This window comes from Schistocerca nitens, chromosome 4 (genome assembly GCF_023898315.1).
Source record: "Schistocerca nitens isolate TAMUIC-IGC-003100 chromosome 4, iqSchNite1.1, whole genome shotgun sequence".
NCBI classification, from domain to species: domain Eukaryota; kingdom Metazoa; phylum Arthropoda; class Insecta; order Orthoptera; family Acrididae; genus Schistocerca; species Schistocerca nitens.
In genome coordinates, this window is record NC_064617.1 from 735,541,885 (window position 1) to 735,558,928 (window position 17,044).

Below are 17,044 nucleotides of genomic sequence, written 5' to 3' on the forward strand. Positions count from 1 at the left end.
TTCCACAACGGTGGTTTTGGACAGACACACGTTCTTCATTCTCCGATGGATGTCTGTCGCTGTTTCTCTTCAGCAGCCAAGAAAATAACAGCACGTTGGTCCTGTTTGGACGTATTAGGTGATAACGTTGCAGCAGTTCACGTTTCCGCATTTACCGCATGCACGTCAAAAAGACACGTATTTCACAATAATCCTTTGCTTACATGTCGGTGCTTCTATACCTGCATCTAAGTCACGCTACGGTGCATACACGCTGCAGCAACTCCGTCAAAAGGAAACTTTTTGAGCACCCCTTACATTACGGATACTGTATATACACACTGTTTCCATGATAAAGATAAAACTTTCAGCAGAGATGGAGGAGAACTAATGTATCAGTATGGGATACGGTACACTGGTTCGGAAACGTCTAGGTCGAAAGTTACAAAAGAAAATAAGATGATTCCAATTTACCGTTAGTCTGCTGACAACCACAAAAACTATGTATACATATTTGCAAAATATTAATTATAGAAGTAACACGAACTAGGAACTACACACATCAAAAAAAGTTTTTCATCACCCTGGTTCCCAGAACTCCTGAAGATAGACGTTGACTGTGGATATTGTATTACAGACACAGGCACTTTTGACTGTTCAGAAATGTCACTAAACCCGCCCAAAGATGTAAACAACCACGCATGAGCAGCACCTATTAGACAGAGGGCGTCCGACAGCTGATCAGTTCCAGTCATTCCACCAGGAAGGAGGTACACGGCTCTTTTTGTCTGTAGTTCAACCATACCTAGTCGGTCAATACCGACGTTCGTTAGCGTCCGCATTGTTACTTCATGACAGGAATGGCTCTCAACAAGGGAAGTGTCCAGGCGTCTCGAAGTGAACCATATCGATGTTGTTCGGACATGGAGGAGATACAGAGAGACAGGAACTGTCGATGACACGTCTCGCTCAGGCCGCCCGAGGGTTACTACTCAAGTGGATGACCGCTACCTACGTATTATGGCTCGGAGGAACCCTGACAGCAACGCCACCATGTTGAATAATGCTTTTCGTGCAGCCACAGGACGTCGTGTCACGACTCAAACTGTGCTCAGTAGGCTGTATGATGCGCAACTTCACTCCCGACGTCCATGGCGAGGTCCATCTTTGCAACCACACCATACAGCGCAGTACAGATGGGCCCAACAACATGCCGAATGAACCGCTCAGGATCGGTATCACGTTCTCATCACCGATGAGTGTCGCATGTGCCTTCAACCAGACAACCGTCGGAGGCGTGTTTGGAGGCAACCCGGTCAGACTGAACGCCTTAGACACACTGTCCAGCGAGTGCAGCAAGTTGGAAGTTCCCTGCTGTTTTGGGGTGGCACCATCTGGGGCCGACGTACGCCGCTGGTGGTCATGGAAGGCGCCATGACGGCTGTACGATAGGCCTACGTGAATACCATCCTCGGAGCGCTAGTGCAACCATATCGCCAGCATATTGGCGAGGCATTCGTCTTAATGGACGACATCTTGTGAATGACTTCCTTCAAGAGAACGACATCGCTCGACTAGAGTGGCCAGCATGTTCTCCAGACATGAACCCTATCGAAACATGCCCGGGATATATTGAAAAGGGCTGTTTATTGACGACGTGACCCACCAACCACTCTGAGGGATCTACGCCGAAAGGCCGTTGAGGAGTGGGACAATCTGGAATAACAGTGCCTTGGCGAACTTGTGGATAGTATGCCACGACAAATACAGGCATGCATCATTGCAAGAGGACGTGCTACAAGGTGTTAGAGGTACCGGTGAGTACAGCAGTCTGGACCACCACCTCTGAAGGTCTCGCTGTATGGTGATACAACATCCAATGTGTGGTTTTCATTAGCAATAAAAAGGGTGGAAATTACGTTTATGTTGATCGCTATTCCAATTTTTTGTACGGCTTCCGGAACTCTCGGAACCGAGGTGATGCAAAACCTTTTTGATGCGTGTATATTCAGAACAACTGTTCAGAGTGGCGTACCATAGCTTTCATGCAGGAATAACACGATCGCTCCAACGCTCCAAGTTCTGTCGCACTCAACGGAACAACCCCGGTGTTCTCAAAGACTATCACAAGCAGCAAAAATGCTTCCCAGTCTCTACAGATTGCTTGTAACCAAACCGTTTCATATCACCGCAAAAGAAGAAACTAAAAGGGACAGTTCATATGAACGTGTTGTCCATGAAACATAACTCCTCATGAATGTATGACTACATGTTACTCGGGTTTGTCTCGCCTGCAGTATTAGGAAATAAAGCACAAAATAAATCAGTTCATTAGAATGTTGCAAAAAACGATTATTATGTTCTTGTATTCCACTGGATAAGTTACGTCACAACACATCTGGCTTTCACCATTTTCAACTTAGTGCTTAAAGTGACACATTCGTGAACGTTTGTACCACCATCACGGAAACACACTGTTTTGTTTGTTCATCAAGGCTATGTATGCGTAGTGTATAGGATACGCGTGGAGTGTGGTGCGGATGAGGCAGTGCTGTCCACTATCCGATGCAACCTGTCGATTCAGCTCCCCTGGAAAGAAGCCGTTAGTTGTACGCTGCCCTCATGCCCAAGGTCGCCGGCAGGGAAATGACAGCGCCCATTGTGCAGTATCCCAAGCAGAGCGCAGGATCGTGAACGCGTGTCAAGGGGAAAGTGGTGCAGCGTGGCCTGGAGAAAGTACCTCCAGCTAATGGTCGCGCCGCGCAAGGACGACTCGCAGCCAGCGTCTGCATCAGCAGCGCCCTTGCAAGGCCGTGCCGCTAGCTACTTCTGCGTCCCTTACATCCACATGGTAACTACCCACAGTGGATGGTGGGCGGTAAATCGTATTCCACTATGATTCCCTTTACCGCAACCATTTCAATTCGAAAATCGTGCACGAGTTAGTGATTGTTCATTCGCCTCCAACTTAACCCATATTCCTCTCATTTCGCAGGTATACACGTATTTTTGAGGATGGAATTCGTCTCTTGTCTACTCCCAAACGAGTGCCCTTAGAACTGCAACACTTTGTTTTCCATGTCTTATGTTGTTGTTGTTGTTGTTGTGGTCCTCAGTCCTGAGACTGGTTTGATGCAGCTCTTCATGCTATTTTACCCTGTGCAAGCTCCTTCATCTCCCAGTACCTACTGCAACCTACATCCTTCTGAATCTGCTTAGTGTATTCATCTCTTGGTCTCCCTCTACGATTTTTACCCTCCACGCTGCCCTCAAATACTAAATTGGTGATCCCTCGATGTCTCAGAACATGTCCTACCAACCGATCCCTTCTTCTAGTCAAGTTGTGCCACAAGCTCCTCTTCTCCCCAATTCTATTCAATACCTCCTCATTAGTTACGTGATCTACCCACCTAATCTTCAACATTCTTCTGTAGCACCACATTTCGAAAGCTTCTATTCTCTTCTTGTCCAAACTATTTATCGTCCATGTTTCACTTACATACATGGCTACACTCCATACAAATACTTATAGAAAACAATTTTCAGAAACGTGGCTGCAACAGAGTTAGAGGATTGTAACATGACTAGAAGAACCAGCAGTAGGTATGGTATAAAATGCTTACTTACATTTAACCATCACCGGTTTCTAACGTTTAAAAGTACACTGGTGTGCAGCACTTATGGACGAAAGTAACTTTCGCATGATGTGTCACCGCCAGTTAGCATAGCTCGATAAAACTTGGAACACGCAAAGGGTACAAGGAAAGTTTTGCAATACGACGCAACAATAAGCCTCAGGAGGCTGATTGTTGCTTTGTTCTGACAATACTTCATACTTGCTAAGTCTGTGGGTGCAGTCCTTCAATAGCAGATTTAGCCTGAAGTGCTTGCTATGGCATCGTGGTCACGAAGTGAGATTCGGGCAGTTTTGCGGTACAACTTCGCGAATGGTTTAAACGTAGACCAGTGCTTTGAAGAAATGACTCTTGCACTCTGTAATGTATGTCCACATCGTACATCTACATTCAGGTGGTACAGAGAATTGCAAAAACTAAATTTTACTCTGGAAGACGCTGAGAGGACCGTAAGGCCACGATCATCAGTTACGTAGGAAAAGGTTGATGCTGTGAGGAAAATGCTAGATGCAGAAAGGCGAGTGACCTCTAAGCAGACAGAGGATACCTTACGGCTAAATTTATCAACAATTCGTTCGATTCTGCATGATAATTTTCAAGTAAAGAAACTTTGTTGTCTCTCGGTGCCGCATAGACTGAAGGAAGAGCAGATGACGCGATGTGTGACTTGTTGCCAGGAGATGGTAAAGAAGTTTTCTAAGGGACAATCTCAGTATGTGAATCACATCGTGACAGGTGATGAAATTTGGCTGTACTACTATAATGTGCCGACTAAGACTCAAAACAAAGTTTGGGTCTTTGAAGATGATGAAACACTCGTAGCTGGCAGAAAACGATAACTATTTTTCTTTTAAAATCGAATGGAACTGTGGAACGTGTTGATTTTTACACATAGATGACAGTCACAGCTAAATAGTACACTGAGCTCTGCTTGCCCAAAGTCATCCAATCTTTGAAGAACCTGCGACCGAAGTCAAGAATAGAAAATAGGTTCCTGCATCAGGACAGCACTCCAGCTCACCGCGCCAAAGCATGCACCAAATACACTATTTCCGGGGTATAGGACTGAAACTTCTTTAGCACTCTCCTTACAGTCCAGACCTTGCTCCCTGTGACTCTGCACTGTTCTCGCATGTGAAAATGAAGCTGAAGGAAGTACAGTTCTCAAGTGATGAGGACCTCCTGAGGGCTCGGGACAACAAGTGTGCCTGACTCCCTACAGAAACTTGGGAAAACTGGTTTAGTGATAGATGTATTCAATGTGGCGGAAATTACTTCGAAAAAATCAAATAAATAAAGCTGTATTGCGAGACTTTTGTAATACTCTTTGTACATTGAAAGAACTACTACAATGTAGTACAGAAGTTAACTGAAAGAAATTCACAATGAAACGAACAGAAATGACTTATTCAAAGACAATAATTAAACTAAAGTTTATGATGGTCCCATGGATACTAAAAAAGGGAGGCGAGGTTCTTAATACGGTGTCTAATAACCAAAGCATGTTCTGAAACGTGCTTCTATGCTGCCCACAAGGTCGGTAAGGAGTTCTTGTGGCAGGACGTTCATTTCGACCACCATTGCGCTTGACAACTGCTGGACTGTTCGATAGGAAATATGGACGTTCTGCAATATGTCTCCCCAATGCATCCCACAAGTTCTCGATGGGATTTAAGTCTGGGGAACGGTCGGTCAGTCCTCTCGCCGAATATCCTCTCGTACCACATGCACATTTCGATGCGTTCGCTCATTGTCATCCATAAAAATGAAATCATGGCCGATTTCACCCCTGAAATGACGCACATAGAAAAGGAGTACAGTGAGTGTTCCGTGTTCAAAGATTTGGAAGCCCAACATTGCGTTTCCCCACACTATAGTACCTGGATCACCAAAACGATCATGTTCGACAATGAAACTTCCTGGCATATTAAAACTGTGTGCCGAGCTGAGACTCGAACTCGGGACCTTTGCCTATCGTCATGTCTCCGCAATATCCTTTCTTTCAGGACTGCTAGTTCTGCAAGTTTCGCAGGAGAGCTTCAGTTAAGTTTGGAAGGTAGGAGGCGAGGTACTGGCAGAAGTAAAGCTGTGAGGACGGGGCGTGAGTCGTGCTTGGTTAGCTCAGTTGGTAGAGCACTTGTCCGCGAAAGGCAAAGGTCCCGAGTTCGAGTCTGCCAGGAAGTTTCATAACAGCGCACACTCCGCTGCAGAGTGAAAATCTCATCCTGGATGTTCGACAATGTTCCTGGGTCTATTACATGTTGCCACTCTCGTCATATGAGGATACTTAATGCACCCAGGGACACTGTGATACGTGATTCTTTGGGTGGTCCATTTGTTAGCCTGTGGGGAGGTATATTGTCGCATGGGCGCACTGAGCTCCCAATTTTTGAATATGGTACAGTCAACGTTATTGACATTGCACTTCTTCCCCATGATCGTCTTTTCAAGGTTTCATTCGACCCTGAATTCATTTTTATGGATGACAATGTGCGACCCTTCCCCCATGAACCATGGACCTTGCCGTTGGTGGGGAGGCTTGCGTGCCTCAGCGATACAGATGGCCGTACCGTAGGTGCAACCACAACGGAGGGGTATCTGTTGAGAGACCAGACAAACATGTGGTTCCTGAAGAGGGGCAGCAGCCTTTTCAGTAGTTGCAGGGGCAACAGTCTGGATGATTGACTGATCTGGCCTTGTAACATTAACCAAAACGGCCTTGCTGTGCTGGTACTGCAAACGGCTGAAAGCAAGGGGAAACTACAGCCGTAATTTTTCCCGAGGACATGCAGCTTTACTGTATGATGAAATGATGATGGCGTCCTCTTGGGTAAAATATTCCGGAGGTAAAATAGTCCCCCATTCGGATCTCCGGGCGGGGACTACTCAAGAGGACGTCGTTATCAGGAGAAAGAAAACTGGCATTCTACGGATCGGAGCGTGGAATGTCAGATCCCTTAATCGGGCAGGTAGGTTAGAAAATTTAAAAAGGGAAATGGATAGGTTAAAGTTAGATATAGTGGGAATTAGTGAAGTTCGGTGGCAGGAGGAACAAGACTTTTGGTCAGGTGAGTACAGGGTTATAAATACAAAATCAAATAGGGGTAATGCAGGAGTAGGTTTAATAATGAATAAAAAAATAGGAGTGCGGGTTAGCTACTACAAACAGCATAGTGAACGCATTATTGTGGCCAAGATAGACACAAAGCCCATGCCTACTACAGTAGTACAAGTTTATATGCCAACTAGCTCTGCAGATGATGAAGAAATTGATGAAATGTATGACGAGATAAAAGAAATTATTCAGGTAGTGAAGGGAGACGAAAATTTAATAGTCATGGGTGACTGGAATTCGTCAGTAGGAAAAGGGAGAGAAGGAAACATAGTAGGTGAATATGGATTGGGGGGAAGAAATGAAAGAGGAAGCCGCCTTGTAGAATTTTGCACAGAGCATAACTTAATCATAGCTAACACTTGGTTCAAGAATCATAAAAGAAGGTTGTATACCTGGAAGAATCCTGGAGATACTAATAGGTATCAGATAGATTATATAATGGTAAGACGGAGATTTAGGAACCAGGTTTTAAATTGTAAGACATTTCCAGGGGCAGATGTGGATTCTGACCACAATCTATTGGTTATGAACTGCAGATTGAAACTGAAGAGACTGCAAAAAGGTGGGAATTTAAGGAGATGGGACCTTGATAAACTGAAAGAACCAGAGGTTGTAGAGAGTTTCAGGGAGAGCATAAGGGAACAATTGACAGGAATGGGGGAAAGAAATACAGCAGAAGAAGAATTGGTAGCTCTGAGGGATGAAGTAGTGAAGGCAGCAGAGGATCAAGTAGGTAAAAAGACGAGGGCTAATAGAAATCCTTGGGTAACAGAAGAAATATTGAATTTAATTGATGAAAGGAGAAAATATAAAAATGCAGTAAATGAAGCAGGCAAAACAGAATACAAACGTCTCAAAAATGAGATCGACAGAAAGTGCAAAATGGCTAAGCAGGGATGGCTAGAGGACAAATGTAAGGATGTAGAGGCTTGTCTCACTAGGGGTAAGATAGATACTGCCTACAGGAAAATTAAAGAGACCTTTGGAGAGAAGAAAACCACTTGTATGAATATCAAGAGCTCAGATGGAAACCCAGTTCTAAGCAAAGAAGGGAAGGCAGAAAGGTGGAAGGAGTATATAGAGGGTTTATACAAGGGCGATGTACTTGAGGACAGTATTATGGAAATGGAAGAGGATGTAGATGAAGATGAAATGGGAGATAAGATACTGCGTGAAGAGTTTGACAGAGCACTGAAAGACCTGAGTCGAAACAAGGCCCCGGGAGTAGACAACATTCCATTAGAACTACTGATGGCCTTGGGAGAGCCAGTCCTGACAAAACTCTACCACCTGGTGAGCAAGATGTATGAGACAGGCGAAATACCCACAGACTTCAAGAAGAATATAATAATTCCAATACCAAAGAAAGCAGGTGTTGACAGATGTGAAAATTACCGAACTATCAGTTTAATAAGTCACAGCTGCAAAATACTAACGCGAATTCTTTACAGACGAATGGAAAAACTGGTAGAAGCGGACCTCGGGGAAGATCAGTTTGGATTCCGTAGAAATGTTGGAACACGTGAGGCAATACTAACCTTACGACTTATCTTAGAAGAAAGATTAAGAAAAGGCAAACCTACATTTCTAGCATTTGTAGACTTAGAGAAAGCTTTTGACAACGTTAACTGGAATACTCTCTTTCAAATTATGAAGGTGGCAGGGGTAAAATACAGGGAGCGAAAGGCTATTTACAATTTGTACAGAAACCACATGGCAGTTATAAGAGTCGAGGGGCATGAAAGGGAAGCAGTGGTTGGGAAAGGAGTGAGACAGGGTTTTAGCCTCTCCCCGATGTTATTCAATCTGTATATTGAGCACGCAGTAAAGGAAACAAAAGAAAAATTCGGAGTAGGTATTAAAATTCATGGAGAAGAAGTAAAAACTTTGAGGTTCGCCGATGACATTGTAATTCTGTCAGAGACAGCAAAGGACTTGGAAGAGCAGTTGAACGGAATAGACAGTGTCTTGAAAGGAGGATATAAGATGAACATCAACAAAAGCAAAACGAGGATAATGGAATGTAGTCAAATTAAATCGGGTGATGCTGAGGGGATTAGATTAGGAAATGAGACACTTAAAGTAGTAAAGGAGTTTTGCTATTTAGGGAGTAAAATAACTGATGATGGTCGAAGTAGAGAGGATATAAAATGTAGACTGGCAATGGCAAGGAAATCATTTCTGAAGAAGAGAAATTTGTTAACATCGAGTATAGATTTAAGTGTCAGGAAGTCGTTTCTGAAAGTATTTGTATGGAGTGTAGCCATGTATGGAAGTGAAACATGGACGATAACCAGTTTGGACAAGAAGAGAATAGAAGCTTTCGAAATGTGGTGCTACAGAAGAATGCTGAAGATAAGGTGGGTAGATCACGTAACTAATGAGGAGGTATTGAATAGGATTGGGGAGAAGAGAAGTTTGTGGCACAACTTGACTAGAAGAAGGGATCGGTTGGTAGGACATGTTCTGAGGCATCAAGGGATCACAAATTTAGCATTGGAGGGCAGCGTGGAGGGTAAAAATCGTAGAGGGAGACCAAGAGATCAATACACTAAGCAGATTCAGAAGGATGTAGGTTGCAGTAGGTACTGGGAGATGAAGAAGCTTGCACAGGATAGAGTAGCATGGAGAGCTGCATCAAACCAGTCTCAGGACTGAAGACCACAACAACAACAACAATGTGCGACCGCACCGAACAGTGCAGGTGGGAAAGCTATTGAATGACAGAATATTCGCGAGTCCACATGCACCACCGACCGTCCAGCAGTTGGCAACCACGATGTTGGAAGAATGCAACCCACTTCCACAAGAACTCCTTACCGGTCTTGTGCACAGCATGGAAGCACATCGAAGAGCATGCTTGCCTGTTGTGGTGATCACGCATCCTATTAAGGGGACCATCATAAACCGTGGTGACTTCGATATAATTATTGCCTGTGAATAAAAGTCTCATTCTGTTCGTCTCATTACATTTTTTTAATTACTATCTGTACTATACTATAGCGGTTCTTTCTATGTGTGGTCCAAGTTTCATAGAGCTATGGCACTTAGCAGTAATACATAATTCGAAAATTACTTTCGTCCATACGTTTTGCATCATAGTGTACATTGTCATATTGCCCTTATAAACTTTCATGCTTAGAAATCGCTTTGCGGTCATTAATTGTTTGGTGTTATGGTGTAGGTTCCTGAGCGACGCATTCATCGAGTATTTCTATCGCATCTTTGTAAATTTCGGTGTCCTGCGCGTTCATTATGTTCTTATTGAACAAATCACTAATCACTGTTTTAATAAACATCATTTTAAGTTGTACGGCACCAAACACCGTGATCAGTATTCAGAACGTGGTCCAGCTGCACAGGTTAACGAATACAAATATAAAGTGAAATTTAGATATTAAATTAAATATCTCAAATAATTAGTCATTAAGACAGGAGATACTGAATTAAATTGACGAAAAGGTAAAATATAAAAATGCAGCAAAGGAAGTAGGCAAAAGGGAACACAGACGTATAAAAATGACACTGACAGGAAGCGCAAAAATGGCCAAGCAAGAATGGCTAGAGGGCAAGTGGAAGGCTGTAGAACCATGCCTAACTAGAAGAAAAATAGTTGCTACCTGTAGGTAAATTGAAGAGACCTTTGGAGAAATGAGAAGCAACTTTATGAATACCAGTGGCTTAGATTCTAGGCTGATACCAAGCAAAGAAGGGAAATGTGAGAGGTGAAAGGAGTACATAAGGAGGAACAGACCTGAGGACAGTGTTACAGAAAGAGAAGAGGAAGTAGGTGACGATGAGATATGATTCTGTGGGATGAATTTAAAAGAACACTGAAAGACCTAAATGAACACAAGGCACCTAAAGCAGACGACATTCCCTCAGAGTTATTGAGAAAGTTGGGAGAGCAAGCCAAGGCAAAATTATTCCACCTGGTATGTAAATATACGAGACAGTCTCCATACCATCAAACTTCTAGAAGAGCATAATAACTCTAACACCAAAGAAGGCGCATATTGAAAGGTGTTAATAATATCGAACCATCACTCATGGTTGCAAAATATTGACACGAGCTATTTACAGAATAATGGAAACACTGGCAGAAGCCGACCTCGGGGAACACCAGTTTGGCTTATGGAGAAGTGTAAGAACACAGCCTACGACTTACCTTAGAAGACATGTTAAAGGAAGACGAACCTACATTTTCCAGTTATGAGAGTCGAATATGACAGGGAAGCAGTGGTTGAGAAGGGAGTCAGACAGCATTGTAGCCTATCCCCAATGTTATTTAATCTGTACATTGAGCAAGCAGTAAAGTAAACCAAAGAAAAATTTGGAAGGAAATAAAGTTCAGGAAGAATAAACAAAAACTTTAAGGCTTGGGGATGACATTGTAATTCTGTCGGAGGTGGCTAAGGCTTTGGAAGAGCAGTTGAATGGAATGTGTAGTGTCGTGAAAAGAGGTATCAAGATGGACACCAACATATGTAAAATAAGGGAAATGTAATGCAATCGAATTAAATCAGGCGATGCTGAGGGTATTAGATTAAGAAATGAGAGAGGAAAAGTAGTGATGAATTTTGCTATTTGGGCAGCAAAACTACTGACGATGGCCGATGTGGAGAAGATATAAAGTGTTGAGTGGCAACAGCAAGAATATCATTTCTGAAAAAGAGAAACTTGATTATATCTAATATATATGTAACTGTAATGAAGTATTTTCTGAATGTATTTGTCTGATCTGTACCCTAGTACAGAAGTGGAACATAGTTGATGAGGGGTTGAGGAAGATGAGTAGACAAACTTTTGAAATGTGGTGCTACAGAAGAATCCTGAATATTAGATGAGTAGATCATAATGTCAAGGTACTGATTCGAATTGCAGAGAAAAGAACTAAAAGAAGGGATCGGCGGTAGAACGCATTCTGCAGCATCAATCAACCGTCAATTTGGTAATGGAGAGGAGTGTGGAGGGAAAAAATTGTCGACGGATACAGCAAGCAGATTCAGATGGGTGTAGCTTATAGAAGCTATACAGAGAGAAAGAGGGTTGCTCAGGACAGATCTGATGCATCAAACCAGTCTTCGGACTGAAGATCACAATAACAACAACAAGATGCCAATGCAAGCATTTCTGCTTTGCTGCACAGACATACACGTGCTTCATTAGCTTAATTTCACGACTTTGCATTCTTCCTCTCTTTTAAAAGTAAATATTCTGTGGAATGTCAGTGTACAGCCATTCGGTGCATGAGGAAAGCTTGAAAAGTTTTTTTAGTTACATAAAATGCCGTAGGAAATTTTCAGACCTGCAATTAATTTATGAATACGCCGTTGTTCTCCCAATAGTTAACAGTTGCAGAAGTCGCACCAACGAAATTAAAGTAATTGTTTTTCTTGATGCCTTCTGCGAAGCGTAGTGATTAATGAAATTTAGATATTCAGTAAGAAACGGTAGCGCAGTAGTCAGTGGAATCTGAGGACACTATGTGAATACTGTAATCCATTAGTGTCTAAAGAACGGCGATGCTGATTAACGCTATGTGTGAGTGACCGAAATGCTTGACAACGGAGTACTGAGACCAGAAAAGTAAGAACTGATGTATTTTACAGTAAAGTAATTACCAAACCGACAGATGGTCTGAAAAAAAGAGTATGCATAACCAAAGAGAGGTGGTCGCTGTTAACTATCTTGGTCAAGTAAATCGACTCGCCCAGACACTTAAGAAGGAATTACGAGTAGCGTGGAATTCGACAAAAACACTGCTTTGTTCGACATGCAGAGAAAGCACTTTCTAAAACGCTCCAAGGAAGCCGCCAAGCACAACGCTCCCAGCTGCCAGAGGAATAATCATCAACAATGTTTTATGCCGTAGAACGTCATTCGAATTAAAAATAACAATCCTGACATCAAAAACCCTACATCGCACCTTTCCGTTTCCCGCGAATAAAAATTCCGTCTGTCACATGATTCTAAACCGGTGCCACTGGCCGCCATTACAGCAGGTTGGATTATGATTAATATGCTAACAAAATAAACTATTTTAGTTATTAAATGGCGACGTGTCCGATATCAACATTAAACAGATACTTAGATAAAATTAAACTTCAGAAAACGAATTTTAAAATTACGGGTGTATAGGTAATAAAATTAAAAGAAAACAACTGTCTCGTGTAGAATGTTCCTTACAAGGGAACCTCCCCATCGCACCCCCCTCAGATTTAGTTATAAGTTGGCACAGTGGATAGGCCTTGAAAACTGAACACACATCAATCGAGAAAACAGGAAGAAGTTGTGTGGAACTATGAAAAAATAAGCAAAATATACAAACAGAGTAGTCCATGTGCAACATAGGCAACATCAAGGAGAGCGTAGGCACAGTGGCGTCGTGGTCTCGTGGTTAGCGTGAGCAGCTTCGGAGTGAGATGTCCTTGGTTCAAGTCTTCCCTCGGGTGAAAAATTTTCTTTCTTTATTTTCACAAAGTTATGATCTGTCCGTTCGTTCATTGACGTCACTGTTCACTGTAATATGTTTAGTATCTGTGTTTTGCGACCGCACCGCAAAACCGTGCGATTAGTAGACGAAAGAACGTGCCTCTCCAATGGGAACCGAAAACATTTGATCGCAAGGTCATAGGTCAACCGATTCCTCCACAGAAAAACACGTATGATATATTCTGGTGACGGCATGTGTGTCACATGACAGGAATTTGTTGTCGACCCACCCAACTTGTACACTTGGCGAATGGGTAAAAAGATTCTTCTACCTTGCCCGATTTGGGTTTTCTTGTGGATGTGATAATCACTGATGAAAACATAATAGTTTGCCACATAAACTGAAAATAAAAAATTAAACTTTTCACTCGAGGGAAGACTTGAACCAAGGACCTCTCGCTCCGCAGCTACTCACACTAACCACGGGACCACGACGCTCCTGTGTTTCTGTTATCCTTGATGTTGCTTATCGTCCACATGGACTACTCAGTTTATATATTTTGCTCATTTTTTCATAGTTCCACACAACTTCTTCCTGTTTTCTCGATTGATGTGTGTTCAGTTTTTGAAGGCCTATCCACTGTGCCTACTTATAACTAGATCTGACGGGGGTGCGATGGGGAGGTTCCCTTGTTAGTATGATAGTTTGCTAAAAATTCTTTAAGCAAATCACATTAAAATGAGTTTATCTCAGAATTAAATAGCTTTCTTTTTGCCAAACATTGTGCAGTTTTGTTCCACTTAGTCCGCAACGGGATCAATTTGGGAAGGATGTGAACTGTTCTCCCTATAGAGTACCGAGAACATTTCGGAAATGATGCACGGTCAAAGTTGTGTTTCAGGATTCAGCCAGAACCACTGCCAGTCAAAAGAATGGAACTCTCGCTACGTGAGCAAAAGAAATCGCGAGGGAAATTTCCCAGAAAGAAAGTGCCGCTCATTCGCAGTAGGGCTGCAAGGAAAGCTATGCTCCTGTGACAGCTTAAAAAAAAAAAAAATGTGCAAGCAACAGAGTTAATTAGAACAATTTTCTAGATGTATATACTTAATGTATCGTCCACTTATTTGTGAACAATGGTTGAATGCTGCTCAAGACTGAAGTAATACACGGGAATCAAGCGAGTGAAAACGATCTTTGCTGCTCTAGATCACAAACAGCTCGTGCAACTTCAAACAATTGACTGAATACATATCAAGCCGTCCACACATTACCGTGATATATTCTTTCATGATAAACAGCTTGTGCAACTTCGAACGATTCACTGAATAACTGCATGGCAGGCCAACCACACTTTACCGTGACATACTCTTACTAACGCGATGAGTTTTTTTTTCTTTTGTTTCTAACGAAATAGAAGAAACTCATTGCAATGCAAAATACAAAATACAATTAATGCTCTTCGAAGTGTACAATATGATGTCTGGAGAAGTATGGGGGAAGTAGCAAGAAATCTTTTCTGCTACCGAAATTCGAGTTTGTGTTTGCCGCCCCGAAGTCCCGGCTGTATCTCAGTCTATTTTATTCTAACGGCTATTCTGACTTAATATTTGGAAAATCTGAATATCTCTTGCAGACAAAATGAAAAAAGATGCTTTTTTCGCTCTTATCCCGCCACAACTTTCGCGTTAAATTTAATAAAAACAAAGTAAACAAATGCTTGAAAAAGTAAGCTAGTACAGTCAAGGAGCACAATGGACTCCAACATCTCTTTTCCAACAACGTACCAAGAGTGGATGGCAAACAAAAAAACTCATCCAGTGCTCTTTCTGTAGTAATGGACAGTACAAATACAACGAGGCAAAGTGTGAAACTGCGACGTTTGAAGTAAATGTTTAGAAAAAGACGTGAAAAATAGAGTAAAGTGTGCCACGTCTGTTGCACTTTTCTATCCACTCATTCGTGTGTCCTGTTTTGTACCTTGGTATACATTGTCACTGAATCTAAGATTTCGAAAATATTCCACGTTTCAAACAAACCTTACGTGTTCCGGATCGGATCTTTGTTAATTACAGCTTCCTTTGACGCCCCTTCCAATAAGTGCTCATGTGTATTCTTATTATAAAATTCACCCGCTTAAGAACGTTGAGTTAAAGACAGGTAGCTAGTTTAGAAATGCGCGTTAGGGAACGACTTTCGTTATGCATAGTGAGACAGTTGGTGATGAACCTCTATTTGTAATCGTAGCAACTATTTTTGGTTAGAGTTTAGCTACAAGAGAACTTGGTATTACCGGATATGTGATTTTTCTATTTATGTTGTTCGTTCCATTCGACTGTAAATAATTCGTGTCAGTATTTTGCAACCATGACTTTTGGCTCTGCAAAATTCACACCTGCGTCCTCTGGAATCTTAAAGTACACCTAGTGTAATTTAATGTAACGGCCAGTGTTTGCTATTCCGCAGGAGGCGTTGGCCAAGCTGCAGCTGGCGGAGCAGTCGTACGAGGAAGAGACGCCGCGGGACAAGAGGACCATCGGCGTGCTGCGCCAGCTCTTCCCCGGGCTGTCCCAGGTCAGTACCCAAATCGCGGGTCAGCTGCGCGCTTCACCGCAACAACTCCAGTCTTCACCGCGTTTGGTTCATTTCTTCCGATTGACGTTAAATGTCTTACTCCGATACATATCTTACTACTGCCGGGTGGTTACAGTTAAAGTGAAGCTACCAGCGGAGGTCCAGTGCACTCTGTAATCATCGTATGGCAGCGAAAACTTGTAGATACACTAATGTGTTAACGCGGAACCGATTTACACTAAAAACATTAGTCCCAGTTTTTGCCACAAGGTGCAAATCTTGTGCTGTACACTGATTGTATGACGGTATGACAAACACTCTGTCATTCGACAAGCCATACAGTGAGTGAATAGTACGGTTATCGAGAAGAGAGACGGTGCGCTGTTAGTGAAACTGTTTCATGTGGATATCAGTAGAAAATCGCCGATAAAGGTCTGAGGAGAGGCCCGATGTCATTAAATGGCTAAAGAAGACGATAATGAAATTCGAAAACACAGGTGAGCTTGGTGTGGAGCCTGGATGTGGAAGGCGTCCTACCCCGACGGAAATTACTGACGAGGTTGCTAATGTCGTAACTGACCATGCAGTACGTGCCCCTGGTAGTGCTAGTGCTCGTGCAGTGTCACGAGAATTGTCCATCCTATGGTCAACAGCACGGTGAGTTTTGCGTTTTGTATTACACCCGTGTACTTACAAGATCCAGGCGGTGCAGCAAGTGAAAGCCCATGATCCGCAGCAGAGTTCTGAGTTTGCTCTTCGGTTTCTGGCACGGATCGATGATGATGACATGTGGCTAGGCAATATTCTATGGAGTGATGAGTCACATTTATACTACAGATTGCTGCTAATACACAGAATGCCGATTTTGGTGTGCTGTTAAACCGTGTGTCGTTCACGAAGAGCCATCGCACTCACCGTACGTGACTGTGTGCCGCAGAATCACAAGCACCTTTATTTTCATTATGTTCTTTTTTTGTAGAGAACTTACCTAGAGGGCCTGTCAGTGACGTCTGCACATTGTCGAGACCTCCTTGTACAGCATGTGATTGCTGCTTTGGAAGAGCGCAACTGTGTGGAAACCATTGTTTTCGTGCAAGATTGGGTAACACGTCATGTCACTCGCTTAGTGATAGATCTACTTAATGCAACATTCAGGAACGTGTTATCGCCAAAGGTTTTCCAGATGCATGGCCTTCAAGAACACCTTCCAGGTGATATTTGATTCCGTCGATGTCAAAAAGAATGTATTTACGAGCAACACGTTCGGTCTCTACCCGATCTGAAGGACAGCATTACAAGAACACGTTG

The 17,044-nt window shown here is 42.8% G+C and overlaps 1 protein-coding gene across 1 annotated transcript in view; it reads left to right on the forward strand.

Moving 5' to 3' along the window:
- LOC126252938 (zinc finger protein AEBP2) overlaps positions 1 to 17,044 on the forward strand; it is a 152,172-nt gene that overhangs the window by 91,996 nt on the left and 43,132 nt on the right. The window contains exon 3 of the mRNA XM_049953937.1: positions 15,629 to 15,736. Within this exon, the coding sequence (XP_049809894.1) occupies positions 15,629 to 15,736 (108 nt within the window). The remainder of the gene's footprint in view (positions 1 to 15,628; positions 15,737 to 17,044) is intronic.